Genomic DNA, 27,981 nt, shown 5'->3' on the forward strand with positions numbered 1-27,981 from the left:
TTCTTAGGAATGCACCTGAAGGGAAAATTCATTTTCATATATAATCACTCAGGTTATAGTCAGGTTTTTATAAACATGCCTTAAACATATATCATGGTAATCCTGAGTGACCACATACATACATCATGGTAATTCTATGTGCCCAAAGATATTTTCCTCACTTCTTATAGCAATAACCCATTCCAAAGGCTCCTGTAGCCTAAGGCTGCCCTAATCCCAGTAGCAAGGAAATGCGGATTCCTTTGGCAAAGAAGTTCCTTGAATAGACTTTTCACAGAAAAGAGTCCAGCAACACTTTCTTTATGATTATGATAGTAAATCACAGGACAGATGGATCAAACTCAAACGTCATATGGAAAGGATGGCTAGTGTGTTCTGTAAGAGGAATGCAATTGCCAGGGAAAGGATTAGCAACTTAGCAATGCTATCTTGTACATAGATTCATGGGTACAATTAAAGTCAGCTCAAGATTGGTAGACTTCAACGACGTTCAGGAGATAGCCATTAATTCAGACAGTCTAGCTGTCCATTTTATGGGGTGTCTGCTACCTACTGCCTTCACAGATTAAAGTCTGACCTCCCATTCTATGAGGTATCTGCTGCCTACTGCCTGATTAGGTCAAAAAGCATGTCTCCAGTTTATTGAAAAATACAAAAATCATTCCTCAAAAGGGTGTGTCTAATAAAGCACATACTAAGACAATGTTGGTTTGGATAAACGCATTTAAAGGTGAACTGTAAATTTTACATGATTAACCACCATGCTACACTGCACAAGTGTATAAAACATAGTTGGACTTTTCAGTGAATAATACTCCAGTGTACTGCAATACCTTTAACTACAAGTGCAGTAGATCAACAAACTGACCCAGTCATATACAGCAGCCCTCTTCCTTCTTGAGTCACACAAGTAATAATTTCAGTTTAAAAATACAAAAAGTACTTCTAGTAGACAAAATCATTCATAATATGTTTACAAGATTTCAAGAAAAAAATCTTAATGAAAAAATATAAGTTTAATCAATGGACCAATTCCATACACATCAGTGAAAATCTTATCTTTATTCATCTTCAAAAATGAAGCATAGTTTATAATTACCTGTAGCAAAAATTCAGGCAACATTCTGTTCACCTTAAAGATGTCTAATGTTATCTACTACCCTCCTTTAATCTTTTCAACAAAAACTTGAGAATGTAAAAGGGAAATCATACATGTCACGAGAATACTTACAACTGGATCCCCAATTATGCGAACTTCAACCCCAGAGTCATCATGTTCAGCTGTTTCTTGTGTTGCCATCTTTACAAATTAGACCCAATTTTCTCCAGGAACCATGAACACCTAGCTGGAAATAATCACAGTATTTAACATGATGGAAACTGACTGGGGCCCTTACATATAAAACATAAGGTCAGATGATCATTACTCTGAAGGTCTTGCTAAATAAAAAAGTCTTGGCATTTAATTACAGCCTCTCATTAAAGACTCCAACCTTCAAAATTCTATTCCATAAATCTTACTTTCATATGATAGAACAATCTATACAGTTAACCATGTACCTTAAAATTTCAATTACACTTTCAAATAGTTTATTTTCAAGAGAAAAGGTACCCCATCCACAAAACAGTGATGTGCCTATATAAGAATCTCAACAAAAGCAAAAAAGTTTCCTTCAACAAGAAAGGTCAAGAATTCCAATAATATGATAGTGCAAGATGAAAGTAAACAATATCATTATTTCATTTCTTATGCTCAACAAAGTGTGGGCAAAAATTACTCCTATCATGGCCATCTCCAGTAAAAGAAAAATAGGGTTAGAAAGAGAATGAAGAAATTAATCAGAGCTCAGGAATATGTATGGATATTCTTTTTTCCATGTAGCATTTATGGATCTGGAGAAGGCATATGATAGAGTTGATAGAGATGCTCTGTGGAAGGTATTAAGAATATATGGTGTGGGAGGAAAGTTGTTAGAAGCAGTGAAAAGTTTTTATTGAGGATGTAAGGCATGTGTACGTGTAGGAAGAGAGGAAAGTGATTGGTTCTCAGTGAATGTAGGTTTGTGGCAGGGGTGTGTGATGTCTCCATGGTTGTTTAATTTGTTTATGGATGGGGTTGTTAGGGAGGTAAATGCAAGAGTTTTGGAAAGAGGGGCAAGTATGAAGTCTGTTGGGGATGAGAGAGCTTGGGAAGTGAGTCAGTTGTTGTTCGCTGATGATACAGCACTGGTGGCTGATTCATGTGAGAAACTGCAGAAGCTGGTGACTGAGTTTGGTAAAGTGTGTGGAAGAAGAAAATTAAGAGTAAATGTGAATAAGAGCAAGGTTATTAGGTACAGTAGGGTTGAGGGTCAAGTAAATTGGGAGGTGAGTTTGAATGGAGAAAAACTGGAGGAAGTGAAGTGTTTTAGATATCTGGGAGTGGATCTGGCAGCGGATGGAACCATGGAAGCAGAAGTGGATCATAGGGTGGGGGAGGGGGCGAAAATTCTGGGGGCCTTGAAGAATGTGTGGAAGTCGAGAACATTATCTCGGAAAGCAAAAATGGGTATGTTTGAAGGAATAGTGGTTCCAACAATGTTGTATGGTTGCGAGGCGTGGGCTATGGATAGAGTTGTGCGCAGGAGGATGGATGTGCTGGAAATGAGATGTTTGAGGACAATGTGTGGTGTGAGGTGGTTTGATCGAGTGAGTAACGTAAGGGTAAGAGAGATGTCTGGAAATAAAAAGAGCGTGGTTGAGAGAGCAGAAGAGGGTGTTTTGAAGTGGTTTGGGCACATGGAGAGAATGAGTGAGGAAAGATTGACCAAGAGGATATATGTGTCGGAGGTGGAGGGAACGAAGAGAAGAGGGAGACCAAATTGGAGGTGGAAAGATGGAGTGAAAAAGATTTTGTGTGATCGGGGCCTGAACATGCAGGAGGGTGAAAGGAGGGCAAGGAATAGAGTGAATTGGAGCGATGTGGTATACCGGGGTTGACGTACTGTCAGTGGATTGAATCAAGGCATGTGAAGCGTCTGGGGTAAACCATGGAAAGCTGCGTAGGTATGTATATTTGCGTGTGTGGACGTATGTATATACATGTGTATGGGGAGGGGTTGGGCCATTTCTTTCGTCTGTTTCCTTGCGCTACCTCGCAAACGCGGGAGACAGCGACAAAGTATAATAATAAATAATAATATTCTTTTTTCATATGGAGATGGATCACAGAAACAACGCCAAGAAACCAGAAGAACCAATGAAAATTTTATCTAACTTCCCTTGGCTGTGGAGATTTATCTTAAATTTCTGTTTAAAGGTGAAATACATGAACAACAATATTCTATGCAATATTCTTCCACATGGTAAAAAAAAAAAAGTGCACTGCACTTGGTTTGTTTATGTATGAACTCAGCGAAGAAACTTCTCAAAAACTAAATCAAACGAGTTTATAAGAACCCAATTTTCCATGCAACACCAAAAATTGGGTGGTATTTGACAACTAGGGAAAGTTACGAGATTTTCATAAGATCTGTGATTTTTAGAAGTGTTTCATCTATGATACTTTTGAAATAATCAACCTCACATTCTTCCTGCTTAGCTGAAGCAATCCTTATGGAATGAACTCATAAAATGACCAAACCTTATAACAACCAGCTTGGAACAAGAGACCAAAATAATCTGTTTCTTACAGTTTACATCACAAAGAAGGTAAATGTTGGTTGACTGGGGAAGCTAAGCATGGTTTCCTATAAACCATGGAAGCAATGCCTCATGTGCAAGGGAAAGAAAAGTAACGAACATAACTAATCTTACATAAAAAATGAAATAAAGCGATTACCATACAATATGCTGACAAAATGTTAATAAAAACCAAAAAACAAAAAATCCCTTAATAGAGTAAGAGTCCTCACCCACAGCAGTCTAACTGCAATCATGAATGACCTTATCCCTCATGATAATATTTGTATCAACCTCAATATCTAAGAAAACTTTTTCCTTTGAAAAAGTCAATATATTCAGCAAAAATGAGAAAATAAAAGAAATTAAACTAAGACAAAATATTATGTGACCCACTCGTACCGACAAAATATTATGTGACCCACTCGTCCTAACCACTCAGGCAAAGCAATTTTTTCTCAAGCAACAGGTTTATTTTCAATACTTCCCTCTCTACTATAGGATGCCATAAAAATCAATAATCATGTAACACACATCAATACTCTGGCATTCTACCAACATACCCCTCATTGATAATGTGCTGGAAAAATAACCATTACATATTCTTTACCCTCACACTTTCCCTGATCTTCATAGCCCTTCCCACTCCCAGACACTTTTTTCATTGATGTACCACTGGAATAAAGTAGAAAATACTTCTTGCAGGTCCTAATACATTCTTTTTCCTGAAAACTACCACTGAAAAACGGCGAAAATAACTTTCCAGTCTTAATTTCCAGCCCCAAAACTAGTTACTTGTTCTCATTACATGTGATCAATAACCGCAAAGTGTGATCTTTTACGGTGACTTCTGAAATGTATGCTGCATCCAATCCTGACAGTATAATAATTCACGATACTCTAATTCGCTCACCAATGAGATCGATGGACCGCGAGGTGCGAGTATTTTGCACTGCTTCCAAAATCGGTAATGTATATAACTATGTGTACATAGTATCTACTACACGAATTGTTCTAAGGATCGGCTGAATAAGACGAAGAGGAGCTGACTGTCACAGTCCTGGTATAAACACAGGTGTTTTTTGCTCCCACTTCTGTCGCGGAGCGTCCGCAGACGCCGTTCCATAACTTGGCAAAAAACAATTCGCTGAAATTAGAAAACGACAGCCTCTTTCCAGTGTTCAGCATAAAAGAATGATAGACATACTATGTTTGTTACATGATATATCCGAAATATTCTCTTCAGATATCCAGGGCACCGAGAAATACGATTAGAAGTCCAGCATGTAAATAGAACTTGCGCTGCATGAGCGTCAGCTATTATAACGAAGTACAGACTTATTAATATTTTTTCCACTTTAGTTACATCGTTTACTAGAATATAGTGAATATCTCAATATATTTCCCTTAATGAGTTGAATGACTATAAATGACTTGTCCGATACATTTAGGTGTAAAAGAATATCTTTCCAATCTCACCTTTCCCACCATAATTTTTGTGATAATGGTTATGATAACAATAAGTATAATAATAATAATAATAATAATAATAATAATAATAATAATAATAATAATAATAATAATGACAATAATAATAATAATAAGACTTTGTTTCCGTAAAACATCCTTACATTCATGGACTATAACTAGTGCCGACCTAAAGCAAAAGCCATGGGCCCAGCAGCAGCGAGCTGCCAGGTGCCAAAAATAAAAGACAATGAAGAGTGACCTTGAGGTGAATTTGTAAATCCTTCCGTATATTAATTTACAAAATTGAGGAAGAACGAAAATAATTTTCTGGTTAGTTAGCAACTATTTCGATACTAATACGATAGAGTCGCCTCCTTTGCTCTCCGTGGCGAATTAATGGCGTTGCTTGGTCGGATTTCCGATAAGCATCCACCTGTCTTTGGGCTAAATTGAAAGCTTTGTGCAAAGAAACTGGCTCATTCGTCTTGATTTCCGAACATTTAGAGATTTTGTCACATATGCCATAAGACAATATGGTAAAAAGAATCTTTTATAGCTGCAGTTCTAATTCACACGAAGTGTGATGTAAAATGACGTTATTCCACAACCCCTACTTACAAGCGCTCATAATTCACGTCCCACAGGGTATTCGGTACAATAGATCTTGTAAGCTCTGTAACATGACATTTGAGATGAGTCAACTGTCTACAGATATATTGTGTAGGCCTCTTGCCTAAAAACGCATCAAGCAATGTGACCTTGGCAGCCCTTGTACTACCTAAAGCTGCAACACTATTCCGACGGTACCTCTTCCCTCCTGCAACACGTCCTCAAGAACTCGAGAATGACTTTACCGCGAGACCATGAAACGACTCATCTTGCAGCAGTACCTCAGGACTCCTTCTTCATTTTCCTATTACCAGCATCAGCAGTAGCAGCTCTCCTGTGAGCTGCATTTTCCCATACATACCAACACATTGCATTACTCATTTTTCTGTACCTCTCTGTCAATCCTGTCACATTCCAAAAAGATCGCATGGTTAATCCCCTAACATAACCGCTTTTTTTATAATGTTTATAAAAGCCTTCACCTTAGGACGCCACCAGTTTTCAAACGTCACGTGGCCATTGGCGGGAGTGTTACATTCTAGTTTGGTAGACTTGTAGGGGGCGGTGGGGAAGAAACAAATATTTTATCCTACACTTTAGGAGATTATTACTGTAACTGAATCATGTATGTATTTCTGTCTCAGGGGAAGGGTGGATTTTAAGTGTAAACAGGTGGAAATCACTTTGACAAGCTGGGAGTAAGGATGTCTCGATTTTGGTAGGATTCTCGTGTTTAGGCTTGATGGCGGCGGGATCTAGGTGGGTGAAGTAGTGATGAGGAAATAACTATAGTTAAGGCGACTGCGCCTTTCGGGTTATCACAGAAGTAGCTACTGAGGCCCAACCGTCCCTTACTCCCTTTGAGTGGGAAAATAAACTCATTTATGGTGTGGGGTGAGGCTGCTGTCGCTCCACAAATTATCGCCTTATTGACTGCGCCATTACTTAGTAGGTCATGGCGTTTGACCTCACCTGACCTAATAATTCCCAGAGAAATATGTTTCGAGGCCTAACCTACGGCTGCACTTGTAATATTATTCCATGACATCCATATTCATGTTTGGCGGTGGCAGGTTAAACGCTGCCGCTGTAATTATTACATCAGATAGATAAACTCACCCTTTCCGCGAGAAGAGCCGCTCTTACGAACCTATCTTCAGTCCAACAGCATGGAGAGAGGTCAGAGCTTGATACAGGTGACTGCGACGTCTCCAATTCCCTTTGAGAATTTCTCCCAGACCGCCTTCATGACCTGACCTCCCTACCTCTTATATACCAGGGGCATCACCGCAGCAAGACAATCAGGAACTTGACTGACTCTAGACAAGTGTACCACTCCGGTACCCGAAGTCTTGGGCCTTGCCAATCGAGACTCAAGCCGCCCATAGGGCACCTCTGCCCTCGGTAGATGTCCCGACGTGACTCCTGACGTATCTTCCTGGCAAGATTCCTTGTGGTCCCCATTCTCCGACGTCCACTTTTGCTTTTGGCAGGTCTTGCTTGGAACATTGCCTCCGCCTGTCACCAAAGACTATATAAGCTAGTCTTTATCTTGTCACGAGTAGCAGCTGCAAGCCTAGGTGCACTTTGAGACCAGCACAGGGTAGTGCAGAAATCTGCATATTTCAAATAAGGGTGCGTACATTGGGACAGTGTAGCCGTAAGCTTGTCAGGCTACAAGGCACAAGCGTTGGAACTTATAATCTTCTGCTCACAAGTAAGGCTCGCGTGCACCTGATGATCATTGCAATGGTGTCCACAGAGTTTATAGAGATGGTCCGACGTGGAAAAAATAAAAAAAGCTGTATGACACTAGTCATCCGGTTCGTAGGGAAGTTGAAGGATGATATATGGGTCCAGATAGTTGAGGCTTTGCAGAATAAAGACGATGAGTGGCAAATATTGTTGATTGTGGGAATGAATATTAAGAAAATGTATGTAATTAAACTAACTTTTGGGATTACAAAAATTTAATGTATTCAATAATAATAGGGCTGTTCTGTACAAAATATCAGATTTTACTATACATTACATATGTATAAAAAGTTGTTCATACATATTCACCATTTCCCGCATTAGTGAGATTGCTTCAAGAGCAGAGAACTGAGCCTTAGAAGGAACATCCTCACCTGGCCCCCTTCTCCATTCCTTCTTTTGGAAAATTAAAAACGAGAGGAGAGGATTTCCAGCCCCCCACTCCCTCCCCTTTTAGTCACCTTCTACGACACACAGGGAATACGTGGGAAGTATTCTTTCTCCCCTATCCCCTATTTCCTGTATTCTTACTTTATAACATTTTCCTTGTAAAACTTTTGCCATAACAGCCTTCTCGCTGAACTGAAGTGTAATGTGAACTGCTCTTTCACTTGAAAGGTATTAGCGGTAAATATAGATGTACAGTGGTTTAATGGTACCAGTTGATTGTCCAGCATTGGTTTGATTTAATCATATGCATTATCTTGATACAACATGTGTCCTCAAATAGTTATGAAGAACACAAGCTGCTTTAACACTTTATCAACATTTCTGCTTTAATTTCAAATAGGCGCCTGAATACCCTGAATCGAGAGGACAGTGTCCCAAATACTTCAAAGAAGGAAACCTATATAAATTGTTCTGTTCACAGAGATCCCGGGAGAGAGTACCTGCAGGGGAAATACTTGAGGATAGGAGGATCCATTGTATCATTTATTCATGACTTACGTAAAAGATGCAAAGTTAGCAAAAATTGCACCAGCCTCACAACATATGGTCAAGAGTGAAATATTTTGTATAATTCAAGCACTGAAGAGGCCTTAATAAGTGTGTCCCCTGATCCCATGGTCATTCTTAGACCTAGCATTCTTCTACTTCTCATGCAAGTACACCTCTGCATCCACCTGCTGCTGATACTTCACATCCTCTTTCTGTGTCTGCAAAACATGATCCCTCTAGAGCGTTTCCTACACATTACCTTTGTTTATGAAAGAAATCTTTGAAAGTGTGTGATATATTATCCTTAAAATTGGTATTCTCTGATTTCAACAGTGATACTAGTGTAATTTTTTACCCTTTTTAAGTGTGTTTTCACAATTGATAACCATCTAATATTATACATATATAATTGTATACGCTACAAAAGCATGTTTCTTTAGGAAGCCTATGTACTGAATTCCCAATTTACATTACCATAGAAATTACCGAGTTTGTGTAATTTCCATGATTACATCTCTTTATTTACTGTCTCACCTATGCTCTTTTAATGTCCTCTTTACCACATATTCATACTGTGTGTGTAAGTGTTGCATTAACAGATGGCCTTGATATGGATGTTCACTTGCTGTGCTGTCTCAGCTATCATAGAAAGCAAATTACGAAAATGATTCCTATTTTTGTCATTACTGTCACTGGAATTCAAAGATGCTCTCATCAGTATGGTGTTTAGGGTTACTAACTGAGCCAACAGGCTGTATGCTATTGTGGATAACCTGTTGGAACTCACTAGGGGTAGGTGATGGTCACATATCTGGAAGGGTTGAGGAAGGTGGTGATCTCATACACAGAAGGGTTAAGGGGAGATCCTTTGATTCCTAAGGTTCTTTGTTTGATCGAGTAAGTAATGGAAGGGTAGGGGAAAGGTGTGGTGATAAAAAGAGTGTGGTTGAGAGAGCTGAAGAGGGTGTACTGAAATGATTTGTACATATAAAGAGAAAACAAGTGAGGAAAGATTGCCAAAGAGGATAGATGTATAAGAAGTGGAGTGAATAAGGAGAACAGAGACAAAACTGGAGATGGAAGGATGGAGTGAAAAAGATTTTGAGTAATCAGAGCCTGAACATGCAGGATGATGAAAAGAGAGCACAGGAAAGAGTGAACTGGAACAATGTGGTATGCAGCAGTCGATGGATTACACCAGGTTATGTGAAACATCTGGGGTATACCACTGAAAGGTATGTGGGGCCTGGTTGTGGATAAGAAGCTGTTTTTCAATGCATTACACATGACAGCTAAAGAATTAATGCAAGCAGATGTGGCCTTTCCTCGTCTGTTCTTAACGCAACAAACAGCAATCAGGTATGGAAAAAAGAAAATAACAGTAAGGTAGTGCCAGGAAAACGGACAAAAAAGGCCATATTTATTCACACTCAGTCTTGAGCTGACATGTGTAATGCACCGAAAACACCAGCTTCTTATCCACATCCAAGCCCCACAGACCTTTCCATGGTTTACCCCACTATACCACATCATTCCAATTCACTCTCTTCCTTGCACACTTCTCACCCTCCTGTATGTTCAGGCCCAGATCGTTCAACATCTTTTTCATTCCATCCCTCCATCTCCAATTTGGTCTCCTTCCTCTTCTTGTTCCTTCCACCTCTGACACATATATCCTCTTTGTTACCCTTTCCTCACTCATTCTCTCCATGTGTCCAAGCCATTTCAACACACCCTCTTTTGCTCTCTCTACCACACTTTTTATTACCACATCTCTCTTACCATTTCATTACTTACTTGATCAAACCACCTCACACCACATATTGTCCTCAAACATCTAATTTCCAACACATTCAGCCTCATTCATACAACCCTATCTATGGCCCATGCCTCATAATCATATAATATTGTTGGAACTACTATTCCTTCAAACATACCCAATTTTGCTCTCTAAGACAACATTCTCTCCACACATTCTTCATTGCTCCCAGAACCTTTGCCCCCTCCCCCACTTCCATAGTTCCATTTGCTGCTATGTCCAATTCCCGGACATCTAAAACCTTTCACTTCCTCCAATTTTACTCCATTCAAACTTACACCCCAACTAACTTGTCCCTCAACCCTGTGTAACCTAATATCATTGCTCTTACTCACATTTACCCCCAACTTTCTCCTTTCACACACTTTTCCAAATTCAGTCACCAGATTACTATACATATCAAAAGAGTAATATTCATAAATATGCTTTCTACTATTTGAACTTTCCAATTTAACTGTAAAGTAAAACATTTCAGTATGCAAAAAAGAATACCCTAGAAAAGAAAATGTTCAACCTATCAGTAAAACAATGTATGATCAGACCTCAGCTGATGAACATGAACAGGTACAATATTCTTGGAGATAGAATATAAGTTAGTTAGTGGACATATGACCACTTCCCCTGAAATGCAATAATAAAACAGTAGAGACCATGCAAACATCATAGAAGTGCATGAAGATCTTCCTGTATTTCACTCTAATGCTGTAAAAGGAAGAGAATAACTTCCTATCAGCAGCCTAAACATTCAATGAGCAAAGCAGGTGCCGTTGCAAGTAGATATAAACCTCTCCAAAATTCTGTAGTTGAATGAAGTTCACTACAATGCCATGTCTTGAAAATTTTATTATTGCCAATTGGTACGAATGAACTCCTGGTAATCCTTTTTCTCTGGGTCAGCTAGTCTTCCAAAGCACTCAGTCACTCGTTTACACTCCTCAATGTTCACCTGTAAGACAGAGAACCTACATTGTAGGATGAGTGATTAAATCTACTAATATCATGGTTTTATGACATGTTCTTCTAGTATCTTGGAAATGTGATGGTTAAAGTTTCCATGGTCTGAATAAATAAGACAAAACAAAGTTACAATTAACTTTCAGTTTAAAAGACCCTACCATACCAAACACCCATATATCTTGTAGGGAAAGGGTGGCCATGAAGTAGACTTTAACTCCTTTAGTACCGTAATTCAGGGACAATTGAGAGCACAGAAAAGAGACACAGGAGGCAAGGACGAAAATTCCAGTTAATTACCTATGACCTATGTGTACTGTAAGGAAGGGAGTTTTACACTTGTAGGGGGCCCATCTCTTGAAGACTCTCTTATCATGCAACCTTGTGAATTTATGTATGCTGTCTGCATTAAACATGTCCTCAGGCATTTTGTTCCATTCATCTACCATTCTTACACTATGAAAGTATCTCTACACCCTTTCTTACAATTTTCTTCCTTATTTTCATGTTATGTCCTCTAGTTTCTCTATCACTACATTTCTCAAATGACTTTCCGCCATCCACATCATCACTCTTTTAAAAACTTAAAAGTTGCAATTAGGTCACCCCTTAATCTTCTCTCTTCCATGCTGGGTAGTAATATTAAAACCTTCAACCTTCTCTTGCAACTTAGCTTTCTTGATTCTGGAAACATCTTTGCTACACTCTCCATGAGTTCCCTGTGTTTCTTAAGTGCACTGACCAAACTTTCTTGCTTTTCACCTCCCTCATGACCTTTGAGTCATCTTCAAACACATTCAGGTAGGATTCCATACCTTCAGGCAAATCATTAATACAACTCAAGATGAGTAATGGTTCCAGAACTGAACCCTGTGGCACTTCACTGGTCACCTCAACCCATTTGAAAAGGCTTCTGTGATATGTGTCCTTTGTTCCTTCCCTTTGAGATAATCTTCTATCCAACCAAGGAGTTTCCCCTTTATTCCTGCTTGGTGATCCAGCTTCTTATTCAGGCTCCTATATGGTGCAGTGTTAAATGGTAGTCTAGGTACAAGCAATCTACCCAACCTTCCTGATCTCACTCTCTCATTAAACTTAAAATGTTAGTTACATATGACCTTCTTTCCGTAAAATCATGCTGTCTCTCATTCTGGAAATTTCTTCTCCACAGAAAGTCATCCACTTGCTTGCTAATTATCTCTTCTAAAACCTTATACATCACACTTACTCGTTAGACCAGTCTGTAGTTCAATGCCTATTCCCAATCTTCATTGTTATATGTGTAGGTATGACGTTTGCCCTTTTCCATTCCCTTGGCACTATGCTTCTCTAGTAACATCTTGAACAGTGATTCACATGATCTATCAATCTATCTGCGCATCTCTTTAGCACATGATGAAATTTCATCAGGATCATGTGCCTTGTATGGGTCAAGCCCTTTTAGCAGTCTGTTAATATCATTTCTAGATATGTCAATGATTTCCAAACGCCCCTACCCATTCCATCTCACTGGAGTTGAAGCTATAGTGTTTTCCACTGAGAAAACACTTCTGAACTTGCTATTCAGCTCCTCACATATCCTTACATCATCCCATGCAATTTTTCCCTTTGAAGACCTTAGCCTGATTAGCTGTTCCTTAACTGACAACTGGCTCCTGATGAAGTTACGAGATTGTTTGGGATTTTCAGTTGCCATGTCCACTGAAAATATTATAATGCTTCAAATTTACAATAAGAATTCTCTGTTATGTTACCATGACTGTTGTTAATAACTAGACAGGAAGCCTGAAAATGGCTTCTAGCTTTCACCAAACTCAATTTGTAGAATGCTATATTTTCAATATTAAATCAAACAGGAGAGTGCCACTATGGTAGTACTTGACCTAAATGTTATCAGCTACTGCAAACAAGAAGGTTGGCAGCATACACCACAGGAAAGGATCATTAAAGGATGTCCGAGTACTAAGAAATAACACTGAATTACATTGGGAGGGTATTCTATATTAATTTAAATCCCCTTATTTTCTTGGGCCTTCTACATCACACAGTGCCAGTGGGTAGGTTAAGCAGTATATCTGCCACTATGCAGTGTTCAAGAATGCCCTCTAACTTTTGTGTTAAAGGAGTACATGTAAAGTCTTGCCTTGAACGTGTCCTCTTGATCTGTCCTAAACCCAATATGAAGCTGGGACTGCATAAACTAAAGGAGAAGAGGTAATGTAATATGAGGCAGTGACATGTTCCCAATTCAAATTACAAGAATTTTTCAAAGTTTGAAAAAAATGATAGATTTTGATGAATTTGGTTTCATTTTGAAAGTGTTTTGTTGCAGATTATAGAAATGATGAAAGAAGAAAGTATAATGGGTTCAAAATAATAATAGTAATTAACAAACAGAAAAGTTATCATGAACTTAAAGTAATTACTATAAGTATATTAATATCATTCTAAAATAATTGATAATAGTTGCACAATACTTAAATTGGCTGCTGATGCTCTTCTGCTTGTTTGATGAGATGGGATGAATATAGGTGATTAGTACTCCACCATATTATCATCATGAGATACCTTTTGGTCAACTGTAGCCATGTCATTACCACTCTCTTGCTGAGCAATCAGTTCCACTAAAAACTGTTTATGATGTGTTGGAACATACATAACTGACACCTGCATTTCATGAAACTTCAGGCAGAATCTTTTTTTTTTTTTGATGGGTCAAAGAGTTTGGTTATATGACCTCAGTCTTCCCTGCTGCAGCTGTATTTCAAAGGAAGCTGATCTGTCATAAGTGCACTTAAGAGCATAGCCCTGCTTGAAAGTGTTGGGGAAAAAAAAGACTTGATCCTGTTGTCTTCCTGTCTGTGATCTATTAAAGGATGGAAATGTCAAAGAACAATGACCTGTTCATCTGGACTACCATGAAAGGTCTTGTTCTTCAAATTAGGACTGCAGAGTGGTCTTGGGAATACATTTCTGTGTCCCTTCCAATTTTTTCAATATGGCCAAAATTCCTATCAAAGGGTAGACAAAATGGCCAGGTGCCAAGAAATTATGTTTAATTTTACCAAATCTGCAGTAATGGATTTTCTGCTGACAGGCAGAAACCATTCTGATGTTCTCATTTTGTCCTCCACAGTTATCACAAAAAAATGACCAAAGTGTTCACATCACTGTCCACAATGAAAAATAAAAATAAAATAGCTAGCAATTTCACTACGTCCACATTTTCCCATGGACTTACTGCATACATACATTACAGCTTACCATCTCAAATTTTGTGTATTCTGAAACTGTAGGACCAAAGCTTCCATATGTAATACTGTATTCCAGTAGTTTTGTGGCTGGCAAAGACTGCAGCAAAGTCTAAAGTCCTGATTATTCTTGTATGATTTTAAAATGTTTTGTGCAACTTTGGCAAATGTTTTATGTACCAAATTGTCTGTTATTTGGTGAATTCAGTCACTAACAATCTCTTCATTCTGGCTTTTAAGATCTGTTGCAAAAAATGCAAGTGTCACTTTCTAGGGGTCAAATTCTACATTAGAATTACATAATATTAAAAACTTCTCAATAATCCCTGTTACTCATTGGGTCTAAATCTCGGTGATTTTCCTTCATGCAGTCACACTTCTTGGCATTAATGTTACTAATGTTCATCCCACGGCACAGCCCTATTTAACAATAAGACTCATTATATCAAAATATTCACCCAACAAACCAAGGTCTTACCTGATGAAGAACATCTTTGTACAAGTCACGAATGAGAGCTTTTGAGTATATGAGGGATTTTATAGGCAGTCTGGCCATGGCATGGAGCCTGGCCCACACTTCATCTTGGAAAGTAGCATCCGGGAATACCTCAGTCACAAGGCCACACTTACATGCTTCTGTTGCCGTAACCTAATACATGAAGGGGAAAACATGGGTTAGTCAGTGCTGCTTAGTCTTTTTTACTACTTTTCCTAATGTATTTCATAACAGCATTAAAACATGGGTTAGTCAGTGCTGCTTAGTCTTTTTTGCTACTTTTCCTAATGTATTTCAAAACAGCATTACTAACAAAAATAACAAAATACTGTCAAATTCAGTTACCTTCTCATTAAACAGAAGCATTCCTGCAGCTTTACCACGCCCCATTAGACGATGGTAAGTGAAGGAGGAGCAACCTTCAGCTGTAATACTTAGAGCAGAAAATGGTGTGAAGAAAACTGCCTGTAAGGAGGACAAAGGAAAATGTTTTATGCATCTGTATCAAGGGAATGTGAGAAAGAACAACCTTAGGCTTTTATCCTCAGATCAGAAAATGATGTGAAGAAAAATGCTTGCAGGGAGAATAAAGGACAATAATGAATGCTTCCATGGTTCCACCTGCTGCTAAGTTCACTTCCAGATATTTAAAACACTTCACTTCCTCCAGTTTTTCTCCATTCAAACTTACCTTCCAATCAACTTGTCCCTCAACCCTACCTTGCTCTTATTCACATTTATTTTCAACTTTCTCTTTTTATACAATTTACCAAACTTAGTCACCAACCTCAGCAGTTTCTTACCAAAATCAGCCACCAGCACTGTATCATCAGTCAACAACTGACTCACTTCCCAGGCCCTCTCATTCACAACAGACTGCAGACTTACCCCCCCCTCTCCAAAACTCTTGCATTCACCTCCCTAACCACCCCATCCATAAACAAATCAAATAACCATGGGGACATCACGCAACCTGTTGCAAATTGACATTCACTGGGAACCAATCACTCCCCTCTCTTCCAACTTGTACACATGCCTTATATCCCTGGTAAAAACATTTCACTGCTTCTAGCAACTTACCTCCCACACCATATACTCTAAAACCTTCCACAAAGCATCTCTATCAACCCTATCACATGCCTTTTCCAGATCCGTAAATGCTACATACAAATCCATCTGTTTTTCCAAGTATCTCTCACACAATTTTCAAAGCAAACACTTGATCCACACATCCTCTACCACTTCTGAAACCACACTGCTCTTCCCCAATCTGATTCTCTGTAAATTATTTTACCTTCTCAATCAATACCCTCCCATATGATTTCCCAGTATTAGTATGTAAACATAAATTGTTTCCAGTTTCTAAGTGTCATACCACCATAGCAAAGTTTCATGAATACCAAAGTATTCATCCTTTGTCACATGAATGTTAAGAATATTGGTATCAAATGGTTTTGATGGGTTCAACAATATAGCAAGAATGGATTTGTAGTTATTTCACACTTCACAGATACTGCTAATGGAGGCAAGTCAAAGAGTAGATGTGGATTTTTTCTAAATCCATTCTGGTAGTAAGTAAGGAGTTGAAGGGCTTCAAATTCTGAGTGAAAACAATGAAGAATCATGATGATGCACAAAACACTGAGAAACACATTCCTCAGACAGTTAAGTTATAATACTGGAGGCTTTCAAATATAAAAAAAAAACTAAGAGTTTGGATTCCAATGGAAATGGGTAGTAATGCAGATACATATTCTCAGTGTATACAAGCAAATTTCCAGTATCAGTACGTCACTGAGCACATTAAGATTAAAGGGATTGACTCACCACTGCTTATAACTTTTGTCTTAACACTTAATACCATGAAAACTGAAAATATTACATATGATACTATCTACCTATATTTCTTATGCCCATTCCCTTTGGAAACTCCCTCAAGGGAGTGGTTACAGCAAAAGACTTCATAAAATGGTGAACTCTAGTGCCTCTTCTTAGCTTTTGGTGCCCCACCCTTAACAGGTCACTGACAGAGGGCAACTCTATTACAACTCTGTTTTCTGAGGCTCTTTCCAAATGTTCCTACTAACTACTTCTACCTAATGTTGCAATCTAACTATTTCTAACAAATGCTCCCACCAAAATGTTCCTACTTACTACTTCTACCTAATGCTCTTTTCTAATATTCCTATCTACTACTTCCATCTATTGCTCCTACCACTTTGCCAAAATGCTGGGCTAGTGCTCAGCACTTACTGCAGAAAAAGCTAGTTATAAAGAATGAAATGTCTAAGTTAAGTGTTGTCAAGTGTTAAGTGTGACAAGGAGTATATTCATGTTGATCAGAAAACTAGCAGTCCAAGTGTGGGTGAGGCTGAGAAAAAAAGTCAGCTACCTGGGACAAAAAAATGCAACTTGACAACCACTGAAGTGCTGGTTCACTACACAGCTGTCACTAACTCCCCCGATACCCAGGCGGGTAGTGCCATTAAAATACCTTTCTGGTCAGTAGCTGCCTACCAACTACTACATACCTTACGATACACTAATGGGAAAGTGATCACATACTTCTTGAGTCCGAATATGTGGTAAATAAGGTCATACAAAGATCAGCAATAAAACTAGACTCAAAGAGGAGCTGAGGAAACGAGGAGTAAAACAATTTCTTAGATAATAAACTGGGATATGGAGTTCCATAGACAGAATGCACATAAATGATATGGACAATCTTATGAAATCTACAATGAAAGAGTTAGAACATAGGCATCTTTACCTGCAAATAAATGGAGATGGTTAGGAGGAAATTGTTATTATTCAATAAAAAAATGACAAAAAACAAAAGAATTTAAGGATGAAACATGGCATTGATGTAAAAGGAACATGTCAATATTTGCAAGGTATAAGAGAGTAAGAAATGAGTACACCAGGACAAAAAGCAAACTACAAAAAAATACTGTGAGCAAGATAGGGTATAACTCAGAAAGGGCACAGAATTACAGAGAGCTCATCTGACCAACTTGATGGCTCAGGCTGGGATGTCAAAATGTGTATGAATGTAACCAAGATGATAAAATACAGAGACAGGTAGCACATTATGTTTGAAGATAGGCACCAGGATGTCCTAGCTCTGGGAAATACAAAACAGAGGGGAAAGTGGAATATAATTTGGGAATGTCTTTGGGGTAAAGTCATTGGTTAATGTGAGGGAGAGAGCTATGGATGGAGGTAGCACTGCTGCCAAAGAAGTCATGGGAAAGTGTCAAGAAGTGAGCTGCAGACTGATGGGGTAAAAATATAATGGTATTATGAGAAGTTTGTAATTCCAAGTGCTTATATACCTGGAAATGAGAGGACTAAGGAAGAGAGACAAATGTTATAGTAGGAGCTGACTGAGTCAGCAGTTTTGATGAGCAGTATACTTGGTACACTCTATGGCTGAGTGGTGATTGAAAGGGTTAAGGCATATACAAAGAATCAGATTGGGGAGGAACAATGTGGTTTCAGGAGTGGTATAGAATGTGTGGATCGAGTGTTTCCTTAAAAAAATGTATATGAGAAATACTAAGAGCAACGGAAGGATCTGTATGTAGCATTTTTGGATCTGGAAAAGGCATAAGATAGGGTTGATGGAGATGCCATGTGGAAGGTTTAACAAATATATACTGTGGGAGGAAAGCTACTACAAAGTACAAGGTTTTTTTATCAAAAATAGCAGGCATGTGGTTGAATAGGAAGAGAGATGAGTAAGTGGTTCCAGGTGATGGTTGAGTTGTGGTTGGGATGTGTGATGTCACTATGGCTGTCTAATCTTCTTATGGAGGGGTGGTGAGGGAGGTAAACACAAGGGCCTTAATGAGAAGGGAGAGTATGCAGTCTGTAGAGAGTGAGGGGACCTGGGAATGGGTAAGTTGATTTTGCTGATGACACAGATTAGCAAATTTGGGTGAGAAACTGCAAAAGTTGGTGACTAAGATTGGGAGAGTGTGTGCGGTTGAGAATAAACGTGAATAAAAGCAAAGGCAGGTGGACTGATTAGTTGGGGTGTGAGTTTGAAAGAAAATTTCTAAGGGGTGTGAATTTGAAAAGAAAAAATTTCTAAGAAATGAAGTGTTTGAGATACCTGGAAGTGGGTATGGCAGCAAATGGGATAATGAAAGTGGAAGTGACTCATAGGATAAGGGGGAAGTGAAGATTCTCAGAGCACTGAGGAGTGTGTGGAAAGATAGTTCATCATCTGGAAGGGAAAAAATGGGCATGTTTGAAGATATGATAGTCCAAATGATGTTGTAAGACTTTGAAGAATAGGCAACAAATGAAGATGTAAAGAGGAGGGTGTGCTGAAAAGTTGACAAAGATGATATATGTGTAAGAAGTGGAGGGGACTAGAAGAGGGAGATGAAATTGGAGATGGAAGGATGAAGTGAGAAAAGATTTTGAGTGCTTGGGGCCTGAACACGCAGGAGGGTGAAAGGTGTGCACGGGATGGAGTGAACTGGAATGATGAATGAAGTGATATAGAGGGGCAAAGTGCTGTCAATGGACTGAATCAGGGCATCTGATTGGCTGGGAGAAACCATGGAAAAGTCTGTAGGGTCTGGTTGAGGATAGGAGGCTGTGATTTTGGTGCATTGCAATAACAGCTAGAGAAAGGATATGAGCAGATACAGCCTTTCTTCATCTATTCCTTGCACTACCCAGTTAACTCAAGAAACAGCAAACAAGTACAAAAGAAGTGTGTGATGTCACCATGGTTGTTTAATTTGTTTATGGATGTGGTGGTGAGGCAGGTAAATGTAAGAGTTTTGGAGAGAGTAGCAAGTATGTAGTCTGTTGAGGATGAGAGGGCCTGGGAAGTGAGTCAGTTGTTGTTCACCAATGATACAGCACTGGTGGTTGATTCGAGTGAGAATATGCAGAAGTTGGTGATTGAGTATGGAAGAGTGTGTGAAAGAAGAAAGTTGAGAGGAAAGGGTGGGGGAAGGGGGCAATGGTTCTGGGAGTGATGAAGAATGTCTGGAAAAAGAGAATGTCATCCCAGAGAGCAAAAATGGGTATGTTTGAAGAAATATTAGTTCTAACAATATTTTTTCTTATTTTTTTTGGTAAACAGAGAAGAGGTAGTAAAAGCTTTGCGGAAGATGAAAGCCGGCAAGGCAGCAGGTTTGGATGGTATTGCAGAGGAACTTATTAAAAAAGGGGGTGACTGTATTATTGACTGGTTGGTAAGGTTATTTAATGTATGTATGACTCATGGTGAGGTGCCTGAGGATTGGCGGAATGCGTGCATAGTGCCATTGTACAAAGGCTAAGGGGATAAGAGTGAGTGCTCAAATTACAGAGGTATAAGTTTGTTGAGTATTCCTGGTAAATTATATGGGAGGGTATAGATTGAGAGGGTGAAGGCATGTACAGAGCATCAGATTGGGGAAGAGCAGTGTGGTTTCAGAAGTGGAAGAGGATGTGTGGATCAGGTGTTTGCTTTGAAGAATGTATGTGAGAAATACTTAGAAAAGCAAATGGATTTGTATGTATCATTTATGGATCTGGAGAAGGCATATGATAGAGTTGATAGAGATGCTCTGTGGAAGGTATTAAGAATATATGGTGTGGGAGGCAAGTTGTTAGAAGCAGTGAAAAGTTTTTATCGAAGATGTAAGGCATGTGTACGTGTAGGAAGAGAGGAAAGTGATTGGTTCTCAGTGAATGTAGGTTTGCGGCAGGGGTGTGTGATGTCTCCATGGTTGTTTAATTTGTTTATGGATGGGGTTGTTAGGGAGGTGAATGCAAGAGTTTTGGAAAGAGGGGCAAGTATGAAGTCTGTTGGGGATGAGAGAGCTTGGGAAGTGAGTCAGTTGTTGTTCGCTGATGATACAGCGCTGGTGGCTGATTCATGTGAGAAACTGCAGAAGCTGGTGACTGAGTTTGGTAAAGTGTGTGAAAGAAGAAAGTTAAGAGTAAATGTGAATAAGAGCAAGGTTATTAGGTACAGTAGGGTTGAGGGTCAAGTCAATTGGGAGGTGAGTTTGAATGGAGAAAAACTGGAGGAAGTGAAGTGTTTTAGATATCTGGGAGTGGATCTGGCAGCGGATGGAAACATGGAAGTGGAAGTGGATCATAGGGTGGGGGAGGGGGCGAAAATTCTGGGAGCCTTGAAGAATGTGTGGAAGTCGAGAACATTGTCTCGGAAAGCAAAAATGGGTATGTTTGAAGGAATAGTGGTTCCAACAATGTTGTATGGTTGCGAGGCGTGGACTATGGATAGAGTTGTGCGCAGGAGGATGGATGTGCTGGAAATGAGATGTTTGAGGACAATGTGTGGTGTGAGGTGGTTTGATCGAGTAAGTAACGTAAGGGTAAGAGAGATGTGTGGAAATAAAAAGAGCGTGGTTGAGAGAGCAGAAGAGGGTGTTTTGAAATGGTTTGGTCACATGGAGAGAATGAGTGAGGAAAGATTGACCAAGAGGATATATGTGTCGGAGGTGGAGGGAACGAGGAGAAGAGGGAGACCAAATTGGAGGTGGAAAGATGGAGTGAAAAAGATTTTGTGTGATCGGGGCCTGAACATGCAGGAGGGTGAAAGGAGGGCAAGGAATAGAGTGAATTGGAGCGATGTGGTATACCAGGGTTGACATGCTGTCAGTGGATTGAATCAGGGCATGTGAAGCGTCTGGGGTAAACCACGGAAAGCTGTGTAGGTATGTATATTTGCATGTGTGGACGTATGTATATACATGTGTATAGGGGTGGGTTGGGCCATTTCTTTCGTCTGTTTCCTTGCGCTACCTCGCAAATGCGGGAGACAGCGACAAAGCAAAAAAACAAAAAAAAAAAAATATATATATATATATATATGTGGAAGTCGAGAACATTATCTCGGAAAGCAAAAAAGGGTATGTTTGAAGGAATAGTGGTTCCAACAATGTTGTATGGTTGCGAGGCGTGGGCTATGGATAGAGTTGTGCGCAGGAGGATTAATGTGCTGGAAATGAGATGTTTGAGGACAATGTGTGGTGTGAGGTGGTTTGATCGAGTAAGTAACGTAAGGGTAAGAGAGAGGTGTGGAAATAAAAAGAGCGTGGTTGAGAGAGCAGTAGAGGGTGTTTTGAAATGGTTTGGGCACATGGAGAGAATGAGTGAGGAAAGATTGACCAAGAGGATATATGTGTCGGAGGTGGAGGGAACGAGGAGAAGTGGGAGACCAAATTGGAGGTGGAAAGATGGAGTGAAAAAGATTTTGTGTGATTGGGGTCTGAACATGCAGGAGGGTGAAAGGAGGGCAAGGAATAGAGTGAATTGATTCGATGTGGTATACCGGGGTTGATGTGCTGTCAGTGGATTGAATCAAGGCATGTGAAGCGTCTGGGGTAAACCACGGAAAGCTGTGTAGGTATGTATATTTGCATGTGTGGACGTATGTATATACATGTGTATGGGGGTGGGTTGGGCCATTTCTTTCGTCTGTTTCCTTGCGCTACCTCGCAAACGCGGGAGACAGCGACAAAGTATAATATATATAATAATATATATATATATATATATATATATATATATATATATATATATATATATATATATATATATATATATATAATAATGAATAATATGTATATGTTGATATGTATATGTATGTGTATGTGCATATATGTATATGTGTGTATGTGAGTGGTGTTACTTTGCTGACGCAGGAAACGGCAATCAACTATAATGACCAAGATTATTATAATGTTTGGAGATAATGATTTACGTTTTTACATATGTTTGTGTCCACTCTTCTGTTACAAACATAGCAAAGCCACCATGTATTGTATCTTTCTTTAATTTGCTGTTCATTTCATTACTCAATGTAGAATAACTATTGAAAAATTTTCAGATTTGTAAATGCTTTCATCGATTTCCCAAAGCCATTAATAGCAGTTGTGAATGGTCATGCTATTGGAGTGTCTGTTACAGTGATGGGACTATTTGATGGTGTTTATGCCACAGACAGGGTTAGTTTTCTCCATAGTTGTTTTAATATTCCTTGAGTACAAAATATGTTTTCTAGTCAGTAAGACTTGGTGACTGTTATAGAATGATTTTTGTAGCTCCTGCATCTATTGCTGATGATCTTTTCTTCATTGTTTTAAGGCATATATTACAGCATGCTGAAGTATTACTGATGTAGTGCCTCTTTACCTTAAGTGTTGTATAAGAAACTTAAAGAATTTTTACAAAAGTTGAAGGTCAATTTTGGCTAGTTTGAGTTGAAACCTGGTCACAGCAATGGTGATTTCTTTACTTTAGTGGGTGCCTGAAGTTTGGTTTTGTTATTCATTTTCAAAACCATTAATTCAATTTTTGTAAGAGAAAAATGTGATCATGTGGTCTGATCTTGCAAAGCAGTGGCTCATTTTTTTTTGTCTTAGCCATTTCCTATGTTGAATGAAGAACAAAGAACAACCTCATTCACAAAGATCCACTCTGTCATGTGCAGTTCACAGAAACCATGGATACACTTAGACTAGAGATAGGCATTATAAAGGAAGGGAGAAGAGCAGCAATAAAATAGAAAATCTTGGGAATGACATAGGGAGGGAGTAAATGAAACATGGGGAGTGATTTTATTTAGGTAAGCAGTGCCTACACAAGTGGCTGAAGTGTGTTGCATGTGAATGTGCTAAGAGAGGTAGCAGATTGGATGTATGATCACATGGAGGAGAATGTGAGTGTTTGCATTGGTTTTAGGAACAGTAGAAATGTGTGAAAATGAGTAAGCTTGGAAGAGGCATGTGTGTAGATATATCTAGAAAGATTGAGTGAAGAATGACATATAGAGAGATTAAGTGAAACTGAGGTGAATTTATTAGGTAAGCAGTATGCACATGTGGCTTAAATGTATTGCATGTGCTAGGTGGGAGGTGGGCATAAGTGAAAGGATAGTGAGTGTCGATAGGAGGGAGTTGAAACTCTTATGAAAGAATGAAGAGGGGCGTATGGACAGTATCTGCAGTGAAGGAGTCTATGTGATGGAGGAGTATAATAGAAAGTATCATAAGGTCAAGAGAAGAGAGGATTACAAGAGGGCAGATAGAGAGTGGAGTATGAAAGGACAAGTATACTTCAGAGAGAATATGGAAATGTTTTGGAAAGAATAGAGTATGTGGGAAGAATGAAAGATTAAATTGGAGTGATGCTGAGGGGATCTGATGTGAAAGTGGTAACAGGCAAAGAAGAGGTGAAAAGAAAATGACTGTACTTTGAAGACTGCCAGATGTATTGAATGATATGATGGTGTTATTGTGTATTTTGGCTGAGGAGATGCAGAGTGAGAGTCCTGGTGTATGGCAAGATGAAAAGAGGAGTTAGTGAAACCCTTTCTTAAGATAAAGTGTGGCAGAGTGGCTGGAGTGGATGGAATTGCATTTAAGTTCCTCAAGAAAGCGGATGACAGTGTGATGCATTAGATAGTCGGGCTATTCAGCATTAGTATGGCCTAATGGTGAGGTTCATGAGGATTGGCAGAATTCTTGTATAGTGCCCTTGAGTAAGGTTTTATAAAGTGGTAAGAACCTGAATTTCAAATTAATTAAGCTTGGTTCCATTTACCCTATTGGGAACTCTTGCTGAAATCACATTTTAAAGGTGCTTTGTGATGAGCATAATGTATATTGAGTAAGAGAACATTGAGCAAATGAAAAAAATGGAAGACTGCAGTGTGAAGTCATTACTTCTTTCTATCTACCTATATCTCTGATGCCTGTTCCAATTGGAACTCCCTGAAAGGGGTGATCACAGCAACAGAGTCTCCTTAACTAAAGAATCCAGTGCCACTTCTCAGCCTTTAGTGCTTCACCCATAACAGGCCATTGACAGAGGGCAAGTCTAGCGCAGTGTTTGCAGAGGCTCCTACCAAATGTTCATATTGACTGCTATTATCTAATACTCCTACCTACTACTTTTACCTAATGGTTTTACCTACTACTATCAACTGCTCCTACCATTTTGCCAAAAGGCAGGATAATCCAGAGTTATGAAGAATGAATTGCATGGGTTAAGTGTTGTCAAGTGTTACATATGACAATGAGAGATTTATGTTTGTGGACAGAATGCATACAGAATCCCAGTAGTCTACATGTTAGTGAGACAGAAAGAAAAGACAGCTATATGATTCAGAGGAGTGCAACTTGACAACCACTAAAGTGCTGACTCTCTTAAACAGATGTCATTAACCCTCCTGACCCCCAGGTATGTAGTACTGGTAATATACCTCCCTGGTTGTTGGCTGCCTACCAACTACTACATACAGTCGTTAATTTTTTTAATTATTTGCTGGAAAAGGAAAATCAGATGAAAAAGAGGAAGGCAATAAGTAAGAGTACAGAACTCTGAGGGGCATAACTGTTTATCAGTAAAAAGGGAGAACTTGATCCATCGGCAATTAGATAGACCAGCCAGAGAGGAAATTGATTTTAAAAGCAAAAGTGAGAGGGAAGCTTAGAGATCAGAGACCAATGCATTACCATGTTAAATACTTTTAATGTTGTATATAAAGGGTGGTGACTGAGTTTGGTAAAGTGTGTGAAAGAAGAAAGTTAAGAGTAAATGTGAATAAGAGCAAGGTAATTAGGTACAGTAGGGTTGAGGGTCAAGTCAATTGGGAGGTAAGTTTGAATGGAGAAAAACTGGAGGAAGTAAAGTGTTTTAGATATCTGGGAGTGGATCTGGCAGCGGATGGAACCATGGAAGCGGAAGTGGATCATAGGGTGGGGGAGGGGGCGAAAATCCTGGGAGCCTTGAAGAATGTGTGGAAGTCGAGAACATTATCTCAGAAAACAAAAATGGGTATGTTTGAAGGAATAGTGGTTCCAACAATGTTGTATGGTTGCGAGGCGTGGGCTATGGATAGAGTTGTGCGCAGGAGGATGGATGTGCTGGAAATGAGATGTTTGAGGACAATGAGATGTTTGAGGACAATGTGTGGTGTGAGGTGGTTTGATCAAGTAAGTAACGTAAGGGTAAGAGAGATGTGTGGAAATAAAAAGAGCATGGTTGAGAGAGCAGAAGAGGGTGTTTTGAAATGGTTTGGGCACATGGAGAGAATGAGTGAGGAAAGATTGACCAAGAGGATATATGTGTCGGAGGTGGAGGGAACGAGGAGAAGTGGTAGACCAAATTGGAGGTGGAAAGATGGAGTGAAAAAGATTTTGTGTGATCGGGGCCTGAACATGCAGGAGGGTGAAAGGAGGGCAAGGAATAGAGTGAATTGGATCGATGTGGTATACCGGGGTTGACGTGCTGTCAGTGGATTGAATCAGGGCATGTGAAGCGTTTGGGGTAAACCATGGAAAGCTGTGTAGGTATGTATATTTGCGTGTGTGGACGTATGTATATACATGTGTATGGGGGTGGGTTGGGCCATTTCTTTCGTCTGTTTCCTTGCGCTACCTCGCAAACGCGGGAGACAGCGACAAAGAAAAAAAAAAAAGAAAAAAAAAAATTCTCATCTTGGTTACATCCACACACATTTAGACACCCCAATCTGAGCCTTCGAGGAGGATGAGCACTCCCTGCATGACTCCATCTTCTGTTTCCCCTTTTAGAAAGTTAAAATATAAGGAAGGGAGGGTTTCTAGCCCCCCACTCCCATCACCTTTAGTTGCCCTATCCCTAGGGAAAGGAGAGAAATACATATTTATGAAATATGAAATAAAAGGCAAGTACTTGCAGGTGAACTGTACTGTATGTACCTTTTCAGTAGCAAAGACGGCATCATACAATGGTAAAAGTGTGCTGCCCACTCCAACAGCTGCACCATTCACCACTGCAACCAAGGGCTTTGGGAAATCAATGAATGCTGCCATATGTCTGTAAGTGGTAACATATATTTTTAAATGAAAACATCTCAAAAGTTAAGACAGTAAATGGGGAACATATATCAAGAGTGCTAATTTTATATTATATTGGATTTTTTTTATATATAAATCTGTACTTTTTGGACAATGAAGTAAAATATAAAAGCATCCAGTTAAAATTAAGTAATTCACTTTTTATATTTACTTAAAAGAAGTGTATAAGAATGTTACTAATGCAGCATAATTATAATATCAAAAATCTATAAACAGAACTCAGGAAACTTCAGATATCCAAAATATCTTGTCTGGATTTTATCAAGATAAAATCTTTATTTCATGCATCATTTTCATAATTCCTATCTAGTCTACATGGACTGTGACACTATGTATAAACCTGGTATGAGAAACAGCAAAAGAGAAGTGTGCTACCATATGAGTGTGACAGCCTATGCAAACTTAAATGATACACAGCAACTGTGATTTTTCTTACGTATTTTCCAAATACATTCATACATCAAAAATAATTTTCATTTGATTCCTTATTCAATGAATGGAGTAGCTAAGAATGATTACCAGTCACTGAATTCTAATTCCAGCTCTGACTAACAATCCTGGTACTCATGCTTTTGCATTAACAATTTCATGCAAGCTGGAGTGAATAGCATATATCCACCTGACACTCCAACAATAAAATAATATTTCATTGTTTATATGGGTTATTATATAAGGTTTATACAGCTTTGAAGCAATATAAGAAGTATAAAAGTACTCATACATTTGCATTCATCCATCATCCGTGTGGCTTTTGACTAAAATAAAGAAATAGGTAATGTTCTTCTAAATCTACTGGAATATTTTCATAAAAGGCAGTCCTAATTTTCCTATCCACATTTGAAGGAACCAGTGGTTCGTTTACTGCCAAAAGCCATGTATAGATGCCAGATGTAACCCTGAGCTTCAATTAGCAAACAGAAATATCTACCAGGCTCAGTTACCCAGCACAAACCATGGTGGAAGTACACAGTGCACTCAACTTATCCAGGCTACTGCCATATTTTTAAGATTCACATATCCCTTTGACCAGATTAAGTTCGATCTCATCTCTTTTGAAAGATTTGTCTCCACAACTCTAACATTATCAGGTTTGTTTTCCTTCACTCAGTTCTTGAAATCCAGCTCTTTCCCATTCACTACTACTCC

General features: G+C 39.0%; 2 protein-coding genes across 9 annotated transcripts in view; both read right to left on the reverse strand.

Moving 5' to 3' along the window:
* Positions 1 to 4,977, reverse strand: part of Smyd5 (SET and MYND domain containing, class 5) — a 74,848-nt gene extending 69,871 nt beyond the window's left edge. For 2 of the 5 annotated variants that reach the window (XM_071664063.1, XM_071664060.1), the window contains exons 1-2: positions 4,868 to 4,977; positions 1,232 to 1,346 (exon numbers count right to left, since the gene is read on the reverse strand). In XM_071664063.1, the coding sequence (XP_071520164.1) occupies positions 1,232 to 1,300 (69 nt within the window). In that variant the 5' untranslated portion in view covers positions 1,301 to 1,346; positions 4,868 to 4,977. Of the gene's footprint in view, positions 1 to 1,231; positions 1,347 to 4,573 lie in introns of all 5 variants that reach the window. The other 3 variants (XM_071664062.1, XM_071664064.1, XM_071664061.1) reach the window with 3 other exon arrangements.
* A 2,714-nt stretch (positions 4,978 to 7,691) lies between these two features.
* The window catches only part of LOC139749802 (enoyl-CoA delta isomerase 2-like), a 31,407-nt gene continuing 11,117 nt past the window's right edge, over positions 7,692 to 27,981 (reverse strand). For all 4 annotated transcript variants that reach the window (XM_071664070.1, XM_071664071.1, XM_071664068.1 and 1 more), the window contains exons 5-8: positions 26,677 to 26,794; positions 15,299 to 15,418; positions 14,936 to 15,106; positions 7,692 to 11,198 (exon numbers count right to left, since the gene is read on the reverse strand). In XM_071664070.1, the coding sequence (XP_071520171.1) occupies positions 11,097 to 11,198; positions 14,936 to 15,106; positions 15,299 to 15,418; positions 26,677 to 26,794 (511 nt within the window). In that variant the 3' untranslated portion in view covers positions 7,692 to 11,096. The remainder of the gene's footprint in view (positions 11,199 to 14,935; positions 15,107 to 15,298; positions 15,419 to 26,676; positions 26,795 to 27,981) is intronic.

Source organism: Panulirus ornatus, chromosome 8 (genome assembly GCF_036320965.1).
Source record: "Panulirus ornatus isolate Po-2019 chromosome 8, ASM3632096v1, whole genome shotgun sequence".
NCBI classification, from domain to species: Eukaryota; Metazoa; Arthropoda; class Malacostraca; order Decapoda; family Palinuridae; genus Panulirus; species Panulirus ornatus.